This window comes from Bactrocera tryoni, chromosome 2 (genome assembly GCF_016617805.1).
Source record: "Bactrocera tryoni isolate S06 chromosome 2, CSIRO_BtryS06_freeze2, whole genome shotgun sequence".
NCBI classification, from domain to species: domain Eukaryota; kingdom Metazoa; phylum Arthropoda; class Insecta; order Diptera; family Tephritidae; genus Bactrocera; species Bactrocera tryoni.
This window is the reverse complement of record NC_052500.1, coordinates 70,678,893-70,696,771: the sequence shown is the minus strand read 5'-3', so window position 1 is coordinate 70,696,771 and position 17,879 is coordinate 70,678,893. Positions and strand designations below refer to the sequence as shown.

The following is a 17,879-nucleotide window of genomic DNA, read 5'->3' as shown; positions in this document are numbered from 1 at the left end:
AAATTTCCTCAATTGCTAAATTGACTCAAATATCAAATTACTTCAGTTTCTACTTTCCCCAATAAACTCAATTATCGAATTTCCTTAATTACCTTATTGGCTCAATTATCAAATGGCTTTAATTATCAGAAAATTTACTCCGTTACAAAATTTCTTTAATTTACCCAAATTTTGTCAATTGTCACCATTACTAAATTATTTTATTTACCAAATTGATGTAATTACCAAGAAGACTTACTTACCGAATTTGCTCAATTTCTAAGTTTCCTTAATTTCCAAATTCCCTCAATTACTTAATTTCCTTACGTACAAAATTTTCTTTATTTATCAAATTGATTCAATTACTAAATTTCCTTATTACTAAGATTTCTTGATTACCAAATTGCCACTCTTACTAAATTACTTTAATTACTAAATTACTTTCCTTACCGACTTAATCCAAATTGCCTCAATTACCTTATTCACCAAATTGACGCAATTACTAAGTAAATTTAATTACCAAATTGGCCCAATTTATTAGTTTCCTTCTTTACAAAATTTCCTTATGTTCAAAATTGACTCAATTACCAAATTTCGTCATTACTTAAGTCCATAATTACCGAATTGACTCTGTAACCAAGTTTCCTCAATTTACCAAATTTTATCAACTGTCATACTAAATCACCTTATTTACCAAATTGACGCAATTACCAAGTAGACTTCGTTACCAATTTTCTGCAATTACTTATTTCCTTACTTAACAAATTTTCTTTATTCACCAAATTGATTCAATTACTAAACTTCTTCATTACTAAGATTCCTTGATTAGCAAATTGACACTTTTACTAAATTTCCTTAATTACCAAATTGCCTTATTTACCGAATTTAATCAATTACCAAATTGACTTACTTAACAGATTGCCTCAATTACTAAGTTTACTTCATTGGCAGATTTACGAAGTTACTGAACTTTGTTACTAACCAATACTAAATTATTTACCAAATTGACTTAATTACTGAGTAAATTTAGTTATTAAATTGACTAAATTACTTAATATGCTTCCATACGAATTTCCTTATTTCTCAAATTGACTCAATTACTAAGTAAATAAAATTACTAATTTGACTCAAACGACTTAATTACTAAGTAAACTTAATTATTAAATTGACTCAATTACTCAATATGCTTCCATACGAATTTCCTTATATCTCAAATTGACTCAATTACTAAGTAAACAAAATTACTAATTTGACCCAATTGACTTAATTACCAAGTAAACTTAATTATTAAATTGACTCAATTACTTAATATGCTTCCATACAAATTTCCTTATTTCCCAAATTGACTCAATTACTAAGTAAATAAAATTACTAATTTGACTCAAATGACTTAATTGCTAAGTAAAATTAATTATTAAATTGACTCAACTACTTAATATGCTTCCATACAAATTTCCTTATTTCCCAAATTGACTCAATTACTAGTAAATAAAATTACTAATTTGACTCAATTGACTTAATTACTAAGTAAACTTAATTATTAAATTGTCTCAATTACAATATTTCCCCATTACTAAGTTTCCTTTATTACCAAATCACCTTATTTACCGAATTTAATCAATCACCAAATTGCCTTATAAAACGAATTGACGCAATAACAAAGTTGCCTTAATTACTATATTGACGCATTTAGCAAATTGCCTCAATTATAAAATTTCTTCTGTTACTAAATGTCCTTAATTACCAAGTTGACTCAATAATCAAATTGATTAACTCATAAAGTTTCATGCCCCGCAGTTTATAATATCTGTATAATTAGAGCAGAATTATATCTTTAGAATATCAACAGTTTAATTAGGCCTATTCTAATAGGCGTTGGATTTCATAAAAAAAAACATGAATACATTTTTTTATATATTTGCTAAACAACGATGAAAACTCAAGTTTAGCTAATTCGTGCAAATTGTATTACGACAGCGAATACATACATTAGTATTAGCTTTCTGACACTTTTTTGTTGACTTCAGTTTGTGCGTAGGCGACGTCGTAATTAAGCAAATAACATAACAAAGCAAAAAAAAAACATAACAATATAAATAAAAATCGTAGGTCAGTTATATAATTTAAATTAAATCTTAAAAGTTGGTAAACGTAAACAACTTTATTCGCACAGCAATAAAAGTTAGGGCCTAAAGCAAACAAGCAAAAATCTCTAAACAAAGACGAAAATGTGAGAAAAAACATGAACGAAAAAATTCACGCAGATAATGATAATGAAACGCATGTCAGTCACGTACTCCACCCACTCGTCTATGACTGTCGAGTCCTTTAGTTTAGCAATATGGTAGCTTCGAAAAATATTTATATTACCTATGTAGGTCTCTAAGTTAGCATAGTCAAAAAATACTCGCACTGTAAAATACAGGCTTGAGTAATCTTACTCTACGAATGCTAATTACATATATTATATAATATGTAAATATTTTTTTAGGAAACATTAAAAATTGGTGAAATCAGAATTATCGACTAAAAGTAGAATAAAGTAGTAGTAAAGTAAAATCTTATAAAAACTGGAGGATTGCTTTTTTGAAATATTTTTTATGTAACTTTCATTTCTGAGTGGTAATGTATTTCTCTTTCTATTCAATTTCATGCATCTTGAAATCTACTAAATCTATTTTTAATAACACCCACGACATACATAGCTTACAGTTTGAGAAGTAAATTGTGAGGTTATTTCTTCACAAGCTAAAAGTTTGTTGATATCGAGATCAAAATCCAAACCTTCACTAACATCTGTGTGAACATGAACTCAACTTTCTTTTAAGGTAGCTGGTTCGACGACAAAACAAGGAAATACTACATCAATTTGGATTACCACCGTTCCCAAGTCAATAGGGTTTACGTTGGTTTTATACCATATATTTAATGAAGCCATTGAATTGACAATTCTCAAGAGTATTTTGATTTGATATTGAGATCTGTCTTAGTGTTTTGGGCGTATATAGTAGCACTGAATTTTCGTATTGTTGTACCTCGGTATTATCTTAAACTCAAATATTATTAAAGTGTCGTCAGTCGCATTATTTTAATTAGCCTAGTTTACGGTTTCTTTTTATACTCGGAAGAGAGTACATTAAGTTTGCCATGTCTGTGTCTACATCTGTATAGCCAAACCAGTCCTTAAGTTATTTAGATGTTGTTCTGCAATTTTGTACACATTCAACAGGTGATGTTAACATTTTTCTCGTTTCAGAGACGGGTTTATAACTAAATCACAGTGAATTATAAATGCCATCCCTAAAAATCTAGTATATAGGTAATATACATAATAAAATCGGGCAAATACTCAAACTTCGTTCCCTAGGAATTAGGTATAACTTTTTCGGGGTTAGATTAAAACCAGCTTCAGGTAAGCACACCATGTTAGAACTGCTAGTCCGAACTTAGTTTAGTTAGTTAGTTTAGTATCTGGCAAAAAAGTCTGAGCTTTTGTGTAATTAGAAGTATTTGTAGACCCAAGTTCGTAAATTTTCGATTTAGTAAACACTTGTACTAACTGAGAAAAAGAGAAGAAATACTTTATAAAAAAATATCGAATAAAATAGGCTAGTTCAACCGCTAAACCCGACGATCTAAGATCTTCACCCCACCAGGGATGGCTGAGAACTCAAGCTAACCTCAATTTACATGATGTTGTAGCTGAGTATTAGGTTAGATAAGGTTTATCTGGTTGGCCCATGATCCACGCATAGACCGGTTTGGTTCTTTGCGATACCCTATGGCGTTCAATTACAAGATCCATGAGAAGTAGTCATTCTTTAGGATGCTTGCAATTGACGCGAATTTCAACATACTCTGTGGCCCACTATCGATACCTCTTCTAGTCAATCAAGTGCACAAGAGATGCTTCATTTTTCCGTTGTGTCTTGCTTTTGACATTTTCTACGGTCTTCCCGACCAGTTAGTATTCTGATCATATTCCTACAGTCTCTTCTATCGAGTGCCAATAGGAATTCTGTGTACTTCCGATCTTCAGTTTTGCACATGACTTTTGCAGTTTTGCACCCAGGTAGCTCGTTCCATCAGATTTTGATTTTCTTTACCATGCTTCTGTCCAGATCTTCGTTTATGGATGCATTCCTTATTGGTTTCCCAATGTTTGTCACGTTTTCGTGTGTTAGCCGTACATCATTCTTCACAATCTCATAAGCTATTTCATTGCCCTCGATGCCTTTCTGGCCTGGCACACAGTAGAAGTAAAGTTGTTTGCTTATAGAGATCATATAGCCGGTGTTTTCTAAACCGCCATTACCCACCGAGCTATGCCCCAAAGTTCTATATGTAAATTCTCTTGCAGTCAGTAGTCAGTCCGCCGATTTTACTATGCAGTTTTCAGCGACGACGTCTATAGGTGGCAGATTTGGTACCAGTTCAAGCACCGCCGTTGGAGTTGTTCTGAAAGCTCTCATTATGCACAGCACCGCGAACCTCTGAACCCTTTCCATTGGCTTCCGGTAGGTGGGTTTCCGTACGCCTGTCCATCATACTACAGCACCGTAGAGCAGAATTTGTCTTACAATAGCTGTATAGTACCAGTACATGAGCGAGGGTGAGAGCTCCCTGGTTAGCCTACACGCATATAAAGCATTACTAGCCTTTTTCCTCTTTCTTCCACATTGTGCTTCCACAACGGCTTGCTATCCAATACTACCCCAAGGTACTTGGTGCGGTCCTTGAGAGAAAGTTGTGACTCATTCATCGAAGGTAACGTATATAGAGGAGTTTTATGCTTTCTTGTAAATGCAAGCAGATCCGTTTTCACCGAGTTCAACCCCAGACCCGCTTGCGATACTCAATTCTGGACTATATCGAGAGTGGTGATCTTAATACTGCTAATGGTCTCTAGACACCTATCCGTTAGATTAAAAATGAGTTTATATTTTAATAAATGCCGTTAGATAAATCCAAGTTCACCTCAATTAACGGTTCAAATGTCCAACAAACCCCCCGAAAAATACACAAAAATCAACATAATAATTAACAAAAACTTCATATGTACATATTTACATTATTTACTACTTATTTGTGAGCATTGTGTGTGCATCACCTAGAGCTAATTCACACAAGTTTACAATCTAATTCACATAAGTGCGACTTAAGCATACAAATAAGTGCGTGCAAGGCGAGGAAGATTTTGAAGGTGCCGGGAGCACAACAATCAAATAAAACGCCGACAATTTAGAAAAAGTGCGAGTCAATTGAATTTATCTTTATCTCAGACCATTCAATTGGAGGCAGCCGAGCCGAGTGTATGCGTGTGTGTGTGTGTTTATTTGATTTCAAATTATTTGTGCAAATTGCCAACTGTAAATTGACTGCTCACTTAGTATTTACTATTGTTGTTGTTGTACAAAATGATCTCATTAGCAACGACTAAATCCCACAGTCCCAGTATGTGTTTGTACGATATATACATACATACATATGATTGCTTGGCAGGTGAAATTGCAGCAGTGGAACACAGTCATTACTTACTTTAACCGGTTTTATGGTTTCGACTGCAATTTTGGCAATTTTTTACAGCTCACCAGTAATAAGTAAATGACCGCACAGTTCCTGTTAACTAATTAACATAGCTGCAAGTGAGAGGAATTAGTCGTGTTTTTTCGTTAAAATTTGTGCGATAAAAATTATGATTCGTCGCCCTCAACAACTTATCGAGAATTCAGTCTGCGGTTAACTGAAGTATTGGACTAAAAATTTTAATTTTTTCAAATTGACTGTTAAGCCTAGATTGAGTTACTTAGGCCGTTCTGATTTCTGTAAAACTAATCCGACAACTTTGAAAGGTCAGTCCTTTGCTTTTTTGAACCCAGAGACCCAACTGCCATTTGATTTTGGATGGAAGGATTATTGTGTGAAATTCTAACTCGAAGATAGCATCCGTAGTAGAATAGCGGATTATTCAGACCTATATATTTATATAGAAAACATATGTTATTACCAACACTCTCGATTAAATTGTTCTCAACTCAATGAAAAGATCTTATAAGACTTGGAACGCATTTCTCTTCTTAATGAATGTATTCACACTGTAGTAACGGTCCAGACGATCTATTAATATCCTGGTAAAACAAAAAGTTTTCAATTTGTAACAAAAATTAAGAACCTTAACTTAACTCTTCAGAGGCGCACTTCTTAAAAAAGATGATCCATTTCGAGGTTCCTTACTTTTTTAAAGAAAAAACACAGAAACTTAATTTTTTTTTGGAGAATGTTTATTATCATTCGAAAGAACATTCTTTGGCTTTTAGTCTTTGAAGATTATCTCTTTCAAATGTTGAACGCGTGTACGTTTCAGATGTTCCATCAATTGTGTCCAATTTTCGATGACTCGTTCGAACATTTCAACTGGCGAATGACACGCTAAATATTTTGCTCCAAGGCCTGAATCGAAGTGGGATTGTGCGCACAGACTTTAGACCTTACATATGTATCTCCACAGGAAAAAGTCTAACTGTGTGATATCACACGATGGCCAATCGACCGGCCCTAAACGTGAAATTATCTGCTCACCGAAGTGTTCTTTCAATAAATCCATTGATTCAGGCGATGTGCGGGAAGTGGCCCCGTCTTGTTGAAACCAAATGTCGCCGAGAGTCTTTCCACGATGAAATGCCAAACAATACCGAACCAAAATAACATGACAGCTTGACACGACTCACGCGTGATCAGTCAAAAAAAAATATGAAAAGCACATCAACTTGGATTCTCCGTTAGTATCGTCATCTTGACATGTCGGTAGCCCTTAAGTCGATTTGAGTTTATTTAATAAAGAAAAAAATCTTTATATTGATTTTTACAGTTCAGTTTGTATGACAACTATGTACCTATATGCTATAGTGGTCCGATATCGACGTTCCGAAAATAAGCTTATTGAAGCGAAAAAGACGTTTGTATAATTTCAAATCGATATCTTGAAAACAGAGGTCGCAGACTGACATGGCAAAATCGATCTTTTATTCTGGCTGTTACAAACTTCGAATACCCTATTCGGGCCCAAGCTCAATTACAGCTTACTCTGTTTCTGTCTACGAGTATTTATATACTTATATTGGTTATAATTCCAGCACTAAATGTTATATAATTTGTAAATTAATAAAGCTAACAGGAGTTTTAATTAATTTTTTTCCTTTGTCTCTGTAGCACTGGGCCTCTGCAATGTTGTAGCATCTCACACGATTGAGGGCTGTGATATTTGTGCCGTCTCCGGTGGTTTTGGCATCGGCAAATTTGCGCAGGACGAACCTTCTCCATGTTACTTTCGGCCGGCCATGACTTCAGCTTCCTTGTGGATACCAGTCAAGCATCATCCTCTTGATGCTACCTAGGTCTTCCTCAGAGTATGGCCTAATCCGTACCATTTTCTGCGCTTTATTTGTTTCAGTACGGGTTCATTAAACTCGATGCTTGGAATATTCTTGAGTTGGTTGGTAGGCACTTGTTGAAGGATGCTTGGAATCTCTAAGTGATGCAGTTCGAGACCTTTCATTTTTCGTTTCTATATTCAGAGCTTTGTGCCTTTCTTGATTTGTGAGCTTACACACACCAATGAGAGTTGTTCAAACGCCACTTTTGCTTTGCTTATCCTGTAGTTGATATCTATAGCTTCTGCTCCTCCGTCTTTTATTATAGTACTTCAGAAGGTACCGACAAACTAAATTTTATTATTGTCAATCATTACTTGACATCTGCTGGATTAATTGACTGTCATGAACTTTATTTTACTATGCTTATCTTAAGGCCGGCAGTACTTGCCAGCTCGATCATTTCTTGCATGTCGGAGAGTTTCTGGCGTCGAGAGTTTAGTCATCGCAAAAACCTCGAGTTGTTGTGTGAGATTCCGTACGAATACTGTTTGTCTAGGAAGATAGCGAAGAGAAGAGGAGAGAGATTATAGCAAGGCATTCCTGAAATCACCGAACATATAGCTCTAAAAATACCCCTTATATGTATAGTCCCTTACTAAAAACTGAACTTCATCATCTATGCAAAATGTATTACAGTTTTAATTACTTCAGTGACAACGATAGATTTGTTAAATATTTGAAATTAGAAAAATTGCCTACTTCAAAACTGTTAATCAATTTAATTAATTGTTTGATGTAAATGAGGTAGAAAAGTACCTGGTTCCGCATACTATACAAACATACATATTTATGCGTAATTTTTACTCGATCGTGTAATCGATTAAATGTGAAAAACGTGAGCGATAAATGATAAATGTTGTTAATTAAATTTGTTCCACTAAAACTACGCGTGCATGAAAAGATTTGCATACATTTAATTACATTTTACATAATGCCTATTAACACTTTCATGAGTCCGTTTATAATTCAGCGCCACGAACCATAAGGGCTTTTCAAAGGCTGTGGCAGAGGCAAGTAACCTTAACTAGCTATTATTTTGGAATCAAAATAAGATCACTTCTAAAAAAATGCTCACTTTTCAATGGAATAACGATTCATTTTCTCTATAACGTTACTATTTTCCTTCATAGAACCATTTTAATGCTTACCTCTTTCAAATACTTGCTTTTCAGAAAATTTATAAATGTATCGAAACTTATCGGAGTTCATGTAATGCTTCGAGTATACTTCATATATTTAACCACCGAAAATAAATAATTATCACAATTAGATGAAAAAACTGGGGCGCCACACTTACATAATGTCCACTTTGCCACTTAAAACAAAACTATCTAACATATAAAGACTGACCGATACTATATTAGTCAGGAATTTTGGCGTTAACTCTCAAATCATTGAAAATACTCGAGTTACTCATGTACGCCTCAGACTAAAGAACTTCAATTGAGTCGCTACACTTTGGAGCCTTCAAATGTTTAGGATCTCAAATATACCGATTATGCTGAAAGCTTATCGATCCAAACGGGATTAGACCGCCAAATGTCTACCAGGACATACCAAATAAATATCTAAATAAATAATGAATTCTCACATGACTCTAACCACCTCTTTGCATACCCAGCGAAGCCTACTCATCTAACACCCTACTCCCTATGATCCGACCCCGTCGAAACAGCACGTTTCGTTAGATAACTTCGATGACAACCAACCCGAATATTACCATCCAAGCCAGGGCTCGATAACCGCAACCGATATGACACGTGGAACAGAGGAAAAATTGTGTCTGAAATAGCATTTTTAGGCAACATGATCTCAGAAACGCAAATAGGGATACATTCCCTCTGCATTATAACGATCAAAGGCCACAAATACCGCCGATTACGACGAATTGCTCCACGTAGACAAACGATGAATCTCACCTCAATTTTTGCCAATTTAGCCGTAGTTTTTCGATTGTGGCTCAATTTTAAAGCGCATCAATAACCAAAATGGTTGAGTCGACCCATGAGAGATGTTTAGATCCTCTATTATCTCTCTGATACCAACACGACGCCTTTTAAGTATTGTTACTTTAACTTTTTCGATGTTATGATCATTAACAGACTTGGCTGGACGACTCGCATGAAGAAAATTTTCGATGACTTCACAAGCTCCACTGAATGTTTTTTACCACAAGAATACTTGTTTTCGTGATAAAGTAGATACAATAGCAAAAGTTTCAACGATGTCATAGGCGTGATTCTACGGGAAACAAAAATTTCAAATATACTCCATGGATCGCGTAGTACAAATCGCCAGAAAAAAATTTTAATGAATCAGTCCGAGTTGTATTTGATCAGATAGTATTAGAGAGCAATTCTGTATTGAAGGATTTCTGACAAGAAAAGATCCTTCCTTGGAGTTATTGATCTTGGCGCTTTGTTTAGCGGCCTTAATCGAACTTAGACACGGTCCAAGTTTTATTTGATCAGAGAGTATTAAAGAGCAATCCTGGATTGAAGGCTTTCTGACAAGAAAAGGTCCTTTCCTTAGAATCAATAATCTAAGCTCTTTGTTTAGCGACCTTAATCGAACTTAAACCCAGCTAATAACAGTATTTTGAGCAAATCTAGCTTGTCTGCCATTTTAGGGTATTCAAAAGTCAATCGACTTAAGGGGGTATTGCATTTTTTAAAGTCTAATAAAAAAAAACTCAAAACATTTTTACTATCCAATTTTTTATCAGATATTTATTGATATTTTAAGAATACAAAAAAAAATAAAAAAAAAATTTGTGATAATTTGATTAAATGCGGCGTGGTGGCGTGGCGGGGGTTGAAAATGAGGGTGCGCCCTTCCTGACACGATTCCAACACTTTGGGTGATCTGAAAAAAAATGTAAAAAGGTCCAGTCTTTAAAAATATGCAAAAAAAAAAAATCGATTTTCACTTAGAATTAATGGTCTAAGCTCTTTGTTTACCGGCCTTAATCGAACTCAAACTCAGCTAATGACAGTCTTTTAAGCAAATCTAGCTCGTCTGCTATTGGATGTTACTCTAGAGTCAATTGACTTCATGCCTTATTTCGTATTTCATATATCCGCAATTATATCGAGTCAAGGTCTGTCAACTCAACTACCGTTACCAAAACAACGAAAACTTAACTGAGTTAAAATCAATTTGGCATTCAAAACATGCTTTATTAGCACTTATGGGTTTTGAGAACTAAGAATCGGCACAAGCCGCCTAACAGCTGGTTTCGTATAATTAGAAAATATTTCATTAACTCAATTGTTAACTGCGAAGTACTTCTATATGTATGTGTGTACATAATAGACCTATTTTATCACGCTCACCAAAGCACAACTGGAAATGGCTGCTATATTTACAGTTGTGTTAATATTAGCTATTCTAATTGAGTTGCTCGCCGAGCACTTTTAACTAACAGTAAACAACACAGCAGCGCCACTTTAAACTTAACAATGTCTAAATTAGTATTTGAATGGAAATTATTTTTCCGGACAAATGAAAATGGAGAATCTGTGCGACAATTTTTTTTTGTTTTTTGCTTATCAATAGGTCGAGATAATTCAGTCGAGAGGTTTTGACAAGTACCACTTCAAAATTAAATTCATATGTAATTTATTGAATCAACATTAATTTATGGTTAATTTATTGTTGTTATTATTTTATATAATTTTTTCTCTATATACATTATTTATTTGAAGTAACTTGGAAATTGAAGTTACTACTTGAGGGAGCGTGGTCTCTTATCTGTATAATTAAATGACAGAACCGATTGAATCACATAATGGAAATTAATTGCGAATATCTTTGAGTCACTATAACAATAAAATATCAGAAAACACGTTAACTTCGGTTGCAGTGAAGCTATAATACACAATTAAAAAAGTTTCCATACAAGAACTTTATTTTGAACGGTCAGTTTGTATGGCAGCTACATACATATATGTATGTATGTACATATGTATATGTATGTACATACATATATCCTATAGGAGTTCGATCTGAATAATTTGCTCAAAATTGTAGTGTTGCCTTTTCACTAAGAATTTTTAGCTTCGGAATACTTTTCAGTAGACAGAAATTATAACATTGGTTTAGTTGAAACTTTTCTATGGGTGGCAACTCCATTCTAAGGTGCACATAAATTGAGACTTCAAACCTGCTGTTCTAGGTTTTTTTTCTTAAACTATACAAACAAATTTGTAATATTTGCTCAATTTTACTTTTTAAATAGGTGGCAACTCTATTATAGACTAATTTTGAATTGAAAACTTCCCAAGTGTGGGAGCTTTTTTTAAAGATATACACTAATTTTGTAATATTTTTTTGTAAGATGTTTTTCTCAGGTGGCAACTCTGTTGAAAAATATGACGAAATTGATTTGGAGAGTACTTTTTGGAGGACTTTCAGAAACAACTGTTTATTTATATTTAAAAACAACCTATTTTTTAAATTTTGCTCAATTTTACTTTTTTTATAGGTGGCAACTCTATTTCCAAAGTATTTCTGAATTGAAAACTTTTCAAATGTGTGGGGTTTTTAAATGATAAACAATAATTTTTTAATATTTTTTTGTAAGATTTTTTTCTCAGTTGTCGATAGATGGCAACTCTAATCTAAAATATGATGAATTTTTATATTTGGAGAGTACTTTGTGGAAGACTCTCATAAACAACTGTTTATTTATATTTAAAACCAACATATTTTTAAAATTTTGCTCAATTTTACTTTTTTGATAGGTGGCAACTCTATTTCCAAGGCATTTCTGAATTGAAAACTTCCAACATGTGTGGGCCTTTTTAAATGATACACAACAATTTTGTAATATTTTTTTGAAGATTATTTCCTCAGTTTTCGATAGGTAGCAACTCTATTCTAAAATATGACGAAATTGATTTGGAGAGTACTTTGTGGAAAACTCTCATAAACAACTGTTACTTTTAAAATTTCTGAAAACTTTACTTGTTTGATAGGTGGCAAGTCTATTTCCAAAAAATTTCTGAATTGGAAACTTTTCAATTATGTTTTTTTAAATGATATACAAAAATTTTGTAAATTTTTTTTTAGTTTTGGATAGGTGGCAACTCTTTTCCAAAATTCATACTTACTGAATATTTTAGGAAAAGTTTTGTTATACACCTAATTTTTGGCACAAATTTGTTCATATTCAATCAGTTTTAAGTTTTTCAATAGGTGGCAACTCTGTTAGAAAATATATCCAAACTAAACTAGACTTCCTTCCATGCAATATATTTAATATATGTACATTTTGCGAAGCTTTACTTTTCAGATAGATGGCAACTCTTTTAAAAATATATTTAAAAAAAAACCATTCGAATACCTTCCAGGAGGTTTTTAGTAGCCTTATATTTGAGGCTCATTTCGTAATATATTAAGTATTAAATTATATTTCGCTGGATAGGTGGCAACTGCGTTGCAAAATTTCAGAAAATTAAAAATATTCTATTTTTTGCTCTAGCAATTTAGTCTATCAAGAACCAAATACATATATACATACAACACACATATTTGAGAAACCGATTGAAAATCAAGAATCGGAAAGTCATACCTTCTAGTAAGAAGAAAGAAGAAGAATTACAACTATGCAGGACATTTTTTTTACAGTCTCACGAGTTCTGTCAGATCGTTACTAATTGAAACAGTCTAGTTACCTTTCAGTTCTTAGTAAGGATTTAGCTAGTCCTTGCCTTTGAGTCACCCAATTTTATTGTATTCCCTAACTTTGTAGTAAATTTTTCCTTTTCTCTTTACAGACACCCTGCTGTAATAAATTCTACAAATGTCGTTTTTGTCATGATGAAAATGAGTCGCATCATTTCGATCGTAAAACATTAACCGAATTGATTTGCTCCGAGTGCAATACACGACAGAAAGTACAGGAGCAATGTGAGGCTTGTGGCACGCGATTTGGCAAGGTAAGTGATGTATACTCGTATATACTTACGTTCATTTACAATAACAGCTTATGAAATCTTGTACAAATATTACACTTTTATGTTGCAAACTTTTTTCGTGCAAAACTCGCATTGAAGTAAGGTAGAATGATTGAAGATATCGGAAAGCTTTTATTTTTATATTATTCAGTGAATTCAAATACAAACGCCATAATTTTATTATAGAGTGGAACTTAATAAGAAAAAAGATAGTGGAATTAAAAAATAATAGATCCATAAGGCATTGGCTGGCTATTTGGGGAATCATCCCAAAAGAAATGCGCCAAGAATGAACTAAATCAATATTTCATACCATGTTCTCACGTGAACCGTATGCCAGGGAGAGCATCGTCCACAGTAAATGGTAGTTGGGCATGGTCTGGACAGTAAAACGGATGAGGCAAAACTTCCCAGGCGCTGTTTTCTTAATACATAAAACCGGTCTTGCAACATGAAGCTGATCATTGTCATAATGGAATATTATTACCTCATGCCTTGTCGCAAATTCCAGACGTTTTTCGGTTTGATGAGCTATCGTCAGTAGCTTTTCCCATTATTGATTCCACCAAATCCGCTTTGCCGTTGATTGATTGGTTGGGCAGGTTTCACATATGATGTTTTGTGTTCAGAGTTGTCGTAATAAATTCAATACCAATCACACCACCCTTGCTTTTGGACTGTATTCGGCTGCTTTTAAACGTTTGACTGCCTGATTTATTCCCACATATTTTGCGAGCACTTCTTGTATTTGGCAACAATCTTTATCAATTAATACTTCCAGTTCCTCCCTTCCAAAATTTTTGACCGCCAAAAACGTTCTTCATCTTCCAAGTTAACACGCCATTTTTAAATTACCTTTAGGAAGCTCCCTCAGCTTCACTATAAGCTTCCACCAAAATATGATGACTTTCGACTTGGGCTTTCTTCATATTAAGGCAATGAAAAGGAACTTCCCGCAAAAATTTTTTCAGGCACATAGTTTGACAATTTTGAGTGTCAAAAGTAAACGGCTACCTCTCCGACCTTACTCGCTTCCTTGCGGAACGGAACCAAAAACTGCGCCACTAAATCCAATGCGACAATATTCACAAACTGAACGAAAGAGTACAGAACTGAAGTTCAGATTTTGTGTGACACTCGACAGCCTATGCCCCTCACTCCTCACACGAACGCGATTATTGCCAAAGTACGAAAACGTACCAAGATTCTCAAGTCGCTAGCCAGCAGCACATAAGGCAAAGACAAAGAAACGTTGCTGGCGACATACAAGGCAATCTGGCCGGTCCTTAACTACTCCGCAACAATAGTCGCCTGAATGCCATGGAACACAGACGAGGAAGCTTCAGACATGCCAGAACACTACACCCCGGACTATAACGGGATGCCTTTTGATGTCTCTTAGCGAAGATCCGAAAAGTGAGGCCCGTATGCTAGCGGTTCAGGAGCATAATAAACTCTTCTCCAAGCAGTTTTGGCTGGAGTTTTTTCGTAGAAACCATCTCTGCTTGAAGCGGAATCGTCTCCTAGGGGCATTAAGAGGTCCTTCCTCAACATAAGACAATACGCCGACCAGACTTCGGACGCAACTAACTTTGGACCGCCGTTCACAGTGAAGCCATACACTCCCTGTGAATAGCGTACTTGTAGTCAAACCATCACCCATTGCAGACGACGAGCTCTAGTTGCCGCGAGAATCGAGAGTGACCCTGGTGCAGCTTCGTTCTAGTTAGTGTTTACAGCAGGTTAAACTCCTAGTTATCCACAACCGCCCCGTTATACCAAATATATGTCCAGCATGCAACGAGTCCTCATATAACTCTAACTACCTCTTTGCATGCCCAGCTAACCCCACACATGTGACACCCCTCTCCTTATGGCCCGACCCTTCGAAACAGCACGTTTCTTGGGTCTACCGTTGGATGATCTCAATGACAACTTATATGAACCTTACCACCCTAAATAGACCCCTATAACCGTTACAACAACAACATAAATATTTGAGTGAAAAAAATATTGTTGTTTGAGCTTCAAAAGAATGACAGTAGGCTTCCATGGCGTTCGAAATATTGGAACAATGGAATACCAATAGTAAGTGTAATTTTAGACTCAATATTTTTTAAATGCTAAATTTAAGGTTTGTTAAGTTTGAAATGTAGACCATCTAGATCAGTAACCATCATTATTACTACAACAACAATAATAACTATACCTAAAAAAATATTCCCCAACAATATATTTCACAGTACACCTGCCTCATCTGTAATCTATTCGACGACACCGACAAGAAGCAATATCACTGTAACGGTTGCGGCATTTGCCGCATTGGCGGCGCTGAGAACTTCTTTCATTGCAAAGTGTGCGACATGTGCCTGCCGATTCGATTGAAGATCGATGGACATCGGGTAAGCAAAAACAAGATTTTTAAACACAAGATTAGTTACGCGAGAAACTCGCTTATCGGAATGCAACTCTCTTGTCCACGATGTCAAAAATTACATGTGACAGCAAGAACAATAAAAATATCCAATTGATTTTAATGCAAGAGCCGCCAACACATAGTTCATTAAAGTAGTATGGCGGCTTGTCGTTCTCTTTTACTTTCTGATTATTTAATTTACGCCAGTTGTTTGTTCGATTCGGCACTCTCTAAGTACTGGCGTGCTCTATATTAATATACATTGTGACAAAAAAGTGTCTCACCATTAATGTGGGATCGGAATTCGCACAATCAACCATGTCCAAAGACACCTCTTTACTCTTTTTGAAAAAAAAAACAAATCAGCTTTATCGGAACGAGTGGAGCAAGAACCAAAACCATACCCAAAATATCCACCCAAATCATTCAAGCGGACTCTCATGTCGTCTTCACTTTTTTCATATTCACTTTATCCATATTTTCATCAGTTAAAACGGTCGAAGTTGGTTCAGAACGAGACGTGTTTTCGACGATATTAAATTCCCCTACAAAGCCTTCAAAGACGGTCGAGAGGTAGGTCTATGAATGCTTTGTAGGGAATTTTAAATTTTCAGGTACTTTTTTGTCACAATTTAAATAAAATAATAATACTTACATATGTATATACCTATCATTTACGACCGTTATTTTCTTCTTATTTCACTAAATTTTTCTTTTCATTTATCATTTATCTTCGTCGGCAGTGCGTCGAGAATATTTCACGTTCGCATTGTCCCGTTTGCCTGGGCGACATACACACATCACGTATACCATGTCACATACCCGATTGCGGTCATCTACTACATAAGACGTGCTTTGATCAATTGCTCAACTCGGGACACTATACATGCCCCATTTGTCAGACATCGTTAATTGATATGACTGCGCTATGGGAGTACTTGGATGCGCAAGCGGTGTCCCTGCCGGTACCAAAGAAATATGAGAATCAACGTATACATATTTTTTGCAACGACTGTCATAAGGTATCGGCCCATAATTGAGTAGACATTTTTATTATAACAACAATAAAATTGTTTTCTCTCACTGCCACTGATTTGTTTATTTGTGTGTGTCATATCTTTTTCAGACCTCTAAGACCAAATTCAATTTTATCGGTTTGAAATGTATGCAATGCGGCGCTTATAATACAACACAGGATGTCAAGCGACGTATGTCATTGGTCACAGGTGAATAGCAGCAGAGCTCTCTTGTTTGCAAGATTTCTGCTTTGTGCTGTTGCTTTTATTTGTTGATTATACATTTTTAAAATTTTCTATAACGGGTTTTATTAATTTATTTTTATTCAAAATTATTTCTGTTTATTTAATTTAATTTTTTTATTTATTAAAAATATTATTATTAAAAAATAAATAAAATTTTTTTGTAACGGTTTTTATTTATTTTTTTAATTTCACTTTTAATTTTTTATTAATATTAATTTCTTTTTATTTCAAATTATTTTATTTATTAAATTTATTTTTTATTTATTAAAATATTATTAATTAAAAATAAATTAAATTACTATACTTTTAAATATATTTTTCAATTATTTTTATTGTCCTAATTTTTTCTCAATTTTTTATTTTTCTTTAAACAATTTTTTTTAGTTTTTAAGATATGTATGTAACGGATTTTGTCTAAATTTTTTTATTTAACTATATTTGTATTTTATTTTTTAATTTTGTTTTATATACTATTTTATTTTTTTTCTTTTCACTATTTTTATATAATCTTTTTTTCGTTTTTAATATAAATTTTTAAATTTATTTTTATTTAATTTAATATTATTTTTTAATTGTGTATTTTTAATTATATTTATTATTTTATTTTATAGCAAATAATTTCCAACTATGCATATATTTTAAATTTAGTTTTTATTATTTTTATATGTTGATTATAATTGCAAACAGGATTTCAATTGATTTGTTTATTTAACTTATTTATTTATTTAATTTTTAATTTTATTATGCATATATCTTTTAAAATACATTTTCTTTTCATTATTTTATTTATTTAATATTTAATAAATTTTTTGTTTTTTTTATCATAATC

At 33.7% G+C, this 17,879-nt stretch overlaps 1 protein-coding gene across 3 annotated transcripts in view; it reads left to right on the top strand.

Moving 5' to 3' along the window:
* LOC120768651 (putative uncharacterized protein DDB_G0289263) overlaps nucleotides 1-17,879 on the top strand; it is a 30,511-nt gene that overhangs the window by 11,606 nt on the left and 1,026 nt on the right. For 2 of the 3 annotated variants that reach the window (XR_005704791.1, XM_040095422.1), the window contains exons 2-5: nucleotides 13,193-13,354; nucleotides 15,616-15,774; nucleotides 16,532-16,810; nucleotides 16,915-17,014. Coding sequence is in view for 2 of the 3 variants with exons in the window: in XM_040095422.1 (XP_039951356.1) it covers nucleotides 13,193-13,354; nucleotides 15,616-15,774; nucleotides 16,532-16,810; nucleotides 16,915-17,014 (700 nt within the window). In the remaining variant the exon portion in view is untranslated. The remainder of the gene's footprint in view (nucleotides 1-13,192; nucleotides 13,355-15,615; nucleotides 15,775-16,531; nucleotides 16,811-16,914; nucleotides 17,015-17,879) is intronic. The other variant, XM_040095423.1, reaches the window with a different exon arrangement.